General features: G+C 64.3%; 2 protein-coding genes across 2 annotated transcripts in view; both read right to left on the bottom strand.

The window, feature by feature from the left end:
- Positions 1 to 1,760, bottom strand: part of MNEG_6462 (hypothetical protein) — a gene marked incomplete at both ends in the record, with an annotated part of 2,369 nt that extends 609 nt beyond the window's left edge. Inside the window, 6 exons of the mRNA XM_014045062.1 lie at positions 147 to 272; positions 493 to 598; positions 856 to 1,006; positions 1,208 to 1,280; positions 1,505 to 1,548; positions 1,719 to 1,760. Of these exons, the coding sequence (XP_013900516.1) occupies positions 147 to 272; positions 493 to 598; positions 856 to 1,006; positions 1,208 to 1,280; positions 1,505 to 1,548; positions 1,719 to 1,760 (542 nt within the window). The remainder of the gene's footprint in view (positions 1 to 146; positions 273 to 492; positions 599 to 855; positions 1,007 to 1,207; positions 1,281 to 1,504; positions 1,549 to 1,718) is intronic.
- Positions 1,761 to 4,044: 2,284 nt separating this feature from the next.
- On the bottom strand, positions 4,045 to 4,509 carry MNEG_6461 (hypothetical protein; the record flags this gene model as incomplete). Its single annotated transcript, XM_014045061.1, has 1 exon — positions 4,045 to 4,509. A coding segment is annotated over one exon (465 nt), but the record flags the coding sequence as incomplete, so codon positions are not given.
- Positions 4,510 to 4,515: the final 6 nt, after the last annotated feature.

Raw genomic sequence — 4,515 nt, 5'->3', positions numbered from 1 at the left:
GTTGGCTGCTATGGGGGCTGGGCTGGAGGAACAGCAGGCGAGGCGGCTCGGTGCACCTGGCTCCCCACCCCAGTCTCGCCGGCGCGCCCGCACGGCGCCCCCCCATGCCTTCTCCACTCAGCCCGGGGCCGCCCCATGGGGCTCACTTGTGGTAGGGGTCCAAGCCGTCGGCCCACGTGTTGATGATGCGCGTGTTGCTGCCGGCGTACCACGTCAGCCCGATCAGCAGCTTGCTGGTGACCGTGAGGGCGCCGGTCTTCTTGTTATAGCTCCTGCGCCGTCAGGCGGGGTTTAGGGGGCCGGGGCTTTCAGCGCGAGGAGCTTCTTCTAGGGCTTACAGACTGCCTGATTGTGGTCGGGGCTTGGGAGAGGCCAACGGGGGGATGCAGGGGAGGGGCCGCAAATGCTGCCTTGCCGCCTCGATCCCGCCCATCGCCGCATTAGTCAGGGCGGGCGTCTGCAAGGTGTTGCGGCAGGGGTGGTCGCGCGCACCAGGACTGGAGGGTCTTGACGGTGTAGGCGCACTGGCCCCTGTCGTTGCAGCGCCGCGTGGAGAACTCGACCTTGTTGGAGCCCAGGCTGGTGTAGCGCGGGTTGCCTGCACGGCACATGGAGCGGCGCGGGTGGACGGCCCACGGATGGAACAAGCTCAGATGGGAGATGGAACCGGCGCTATTGCGGGCACTGCAGGGAGGGCGTGTGGCAGTCACCTGCAGGGCCGCAGCGTCGCCTTTGCACAAATCACGCCCCCTTGCAAACAACATCCATCCATCCGCCTGGGAGGGGCGTGCGCCGCGCGCGCCCGCCCGTGCGGCTGCGCCCCCCTGCCCCCCACCCCTCGCCCGTGCCGCCCACCGTTGTTCTTCTCGAGGGATGACGCGTTCCAGACTTCGGCACTGGTGTTGCGCGTGAACCCCGGGTTGTCCTGGCCCCGGGTGGCGCATGAGAAGTTCCAGGTGGTGCCGCTGCTGGTCTCGGAGCAGCCAGTGAGGGGGAACTCCACAAACTGCACACAGTAAAGGGGAATGGTGCGTTAAGCCAGAGGATCGGTGGGAAGAAAGGACTGCAAGCACTAACGCGATTTGCCGCACACAGGGGATCAAGGACCGCCGCACATGGACCGGGGTGCCAGGGAATGAGTGACGCGCCCATGCAGCACAGCAGCACTAAATTGTCCTTGTGACAGGGGGGTGAAGGAGCCACCCACCCGGTTGTACGACCCTGACTTTGCAGGCAGGGGGGTCATGCTGTTGTTGTGGGCACAGTGGTCCCTCGGGTGGCTGCGGGCATCGGCAAGGCGGCGGCGGGGCGCGGTTGTCAGCGGAGTGTGCCGTGCGCGCAACACATCGGCGCCCCGCCGCGGATACCCGCCCGGCGGCGCGATGCAGTCGGACGAGCGACTGGGCGGGGCGAACAGGATGCCGGGCGCGAGCATGGCAGTCACGGGTACCAGGGCCAGGGCCGGCGCAACGTGCTGGTGGAGACGACTGTTGTGAATACTCACAAGAGGAGGAACATAGGGTAGGTCTTGCCGTCCACAGGAGATACCTGCGTTTCGGGGGGCGGCCGGGGCCAAGCCAGGGCAACCACCGTCAAGCGTGGCGGGCTCGCGCATGCCGCGCCGCCTGGGGCAGGCTCGCTCCAAGGTTGCAGCCGATCATGCGCGCGCACGGCGTGTCGGCCCCCTGGCCGCCCGCCGCTGCGCCGTTGAATCTCACCGCGGTCCCTGTGGCGAGGTTTTGGAACATCCACTGCATCATTTTGGCCGTGATGTTCGTAAAGGGCTGAGATTTCAAGGGGGTGCAGGAAGCTTAGGTAAAAAGCATCGTCAGCTGCCGTGGTACCAAGGGCGATTGCATGGCCGGGGAGTGATTGGGCGCTCTGGGGCAATCCCGGCTGCTTCTAGCATGGGCAGAGCGTGTCATACTGTGCCACCGAGGGAGGCACGGCTGCAACCCATGCGGCCAGGGATCCATCCCGAATCGTCGCGTGTGCGCTCTGACCTTGTGAACGACTGTGAGCTGTATGGCACCAGAGCCGTATGTCTTGAACGATACCTGCGGCCGCGCGTCAAATGCGGCGCACGTGAGGGTGCAGGCCAGACGGCGTCCAACCGCGGGCGCGGCGGCCTGTGCTGCGCACGCTGCGCTGCTTGCTGGCGCTCTGCGGCCCAACTGCAACCGAGCTGGGGCCACCGCAGCGGCCGGCAGCCGTGCGGACAGCAAACGGAGGCAGCAGCAGGGGCGGTGGCAGCGAGGGGCCCAACAGCAGCCTTGGAACCGTCAGCAGCACGCGCACCGTCGAGTCATCCAGCACTCGGTATTGAGGAAGCGGCGGCCTGATCTGAGGCAAAAAATCCTGCTGAATCGGTGGCGGCGTCTTCTTGAAGGTGTTTTTGTCCTGCGCCCCGACGGCCGTGATGGAGAGCAGCACCAGGAGCAGCGCCGCCGCGCTCAGTGTGTGCGCGGTGCCCTGAGGGCCGCGCATCGTGGCTGCCTGCAGGGCGCCAAGGGGCGGGTGACGTGGGTCGCGCTGGATTATCTATGAACTATTTGAACGAAGGAACCGGGGTGAGGCTTGATTCGAGGGCACGGGGACACCCGCAACCACGCGCGGTCACCCTGTGCGCGCGGACTCACTTGCGAGTCGAACCACGCAGGAGTAGCTGCGCGCAAAAGAGAAGGTTTTTAGCACGCTTCACAAACCAAAAAGAGAGCCCGGGACACAGCAGCCAGCGGCCTCAGCGGCAGCGCATGCAAGGGAAGGGCAGGGGAAGCTGACTGACTGCCGTTCGTCAAGCACAGCTGTTGGGCTGACCACCTGGTTGCGCCACGCCCGGCACCACGACACACATGACACACAGTTCAAGGCATGTGCGGTGCTTTTTGCGGATCCGGGAACATGATTCGGTTGATCGAACCAAGGCCGCTGGACCCAAAATGCACTTGCAGGGGGTAACTGGGCCGGTGCAGCGACCCCAAGGTCGGATTGGGCACCGGCCCTGCCATCAAGAAGCACACAGTAGAGTACTCAAACAGCCGCCAGTGCTCTAAGGAATTTGCGGTTGATTGGTAGGAGCAATCCCCCAATTGTTTCTCTCTGTTTAACATTGGGTCCTACATAGTCACAGGGGTCGAGAGGGAGGAGATGTCGGCATGAGTCTGACACGCTAGTCTGCGTCACCAGGGAAATCGGGGCGTGGGCGCATATCTATATGCAGCCGCCAGTGGCTCTCGCCCGTGCTGCGCTTTTCCCCCGTAGGTGCCATGTGCGGCCAAGGAGGTTCGATTTGGTGCCGCCTGAGCAGGCAGCACCTCAGCAGGAGCAGGACTGCACATCTGAAGGCTGCATCTAACTCACGTCCTGCAGGCGCTGGCTCAGCAAGTTCCAGCCTTGAGCACCATGGTTTACACAAGGGGCAATGACAGCATTGTGCTGTCAGTGGTGATCAAATGTACGGACAGTCAAGAAGGTCAGGAAGGCATGCCATAGCCAGCAAGTTGCCTCACAAGGTTGCCTGTTTGAGCTGGATCGTTTCGTCCACGGTGTGCGTGTGTGTGTGTGTGTGTGTGTGTGTGTGTGTCAAGACGGGGTCAAATGGCTGTGCCAGGCGTCGTGCACGGCAAGCGAGGTTGGCTCTATGGCAGACAGGATGAAACAATGAGAGACACACAGGTTGCAATCCCATCAGGTTTGAGAGCTCCGCACCCGCCGCTCGGCAGGCTGCTCGCGAATATCGGCGGCCTACGCCGGGCGATCCATCGTTCATTTGCAAAGCAAGGCTGCAGCGAGGCACAGTTCTGAAGAGCTACCTAGGCGGCGCCTTCAAGCGGCCCCTGCAGACACCATCAGCACCCGTTCAGGCCGCAGTGTGCATCCAGAAGTCCAAGCGCCGGCAGCAAGGCCAACCCCACCCAGTGCACCACTGGCCCGTGCTCGGCCAAAGAGCGTGCCCGGCAAGATCGGCATCACGAAGTGCTCAAGTGGAAAGCCCAAACGCAGGAAGAGTTCGCTGGTTCTGTGCAAACCCATTTGAAATGGACCCTACACCCCCTTGGCGCGCATGTGCAGGGCGACCCTGGACTCCAGGAGCGCCACGGCCGCCCTAGCGCCAACAGACAACCTGCTGTCATTCAGAATGAGGTCCCAAAATTGCTGCCGCAGCCCCACAACCTGGTCGGCCTCGACTTCGTATGTCCAGAACAGCACGTCAAAGGCGCGGTTTATTGTTCCCCCTGCACCTGCCAGCCCCACCCCCATCTCAGCACACACCGCCTCGCGCGCCGCCACCTCTGCAGCGCTCACGCCGCCGCCGCCGCCCCCCGCCGCCGGTACTGCCTGCATGGCCCCCTGCGGCACGGTCCTTGGCACGGAAGGTGGTGGCAGCGGCGGCGCCTCCGTCGCAGGGAGATCCAGCAGCAGGGTGGCGGGCCGCGAGGCCCCGGCCCGGGGCGACTGGTGGGTGGTGAGGGGCGCGAGCAGCTGCTGCTGCTGCTGCTGCTGCTGCTGCTGCTG

The sequence above is a fragment of the Monoraphidium neglectum genome (genome assembly GCF_000611645.1).
Source record: "Monoraphidium neglectum strain SAG 48.87 unplaced genomic scaffold scaffold01050, whole genome shotgun sequence".
Lineage (NCBI taxonomy): Eukaryota > Viridiplantae > Chlorophyta > Chlorophyceae > Sphaeropleales > Selenastraceae > Monoraphidium > Monoraphidium neglectum.
This window is presented reverse-complemented; position numbering and strand designations above follow the sequence as displayed.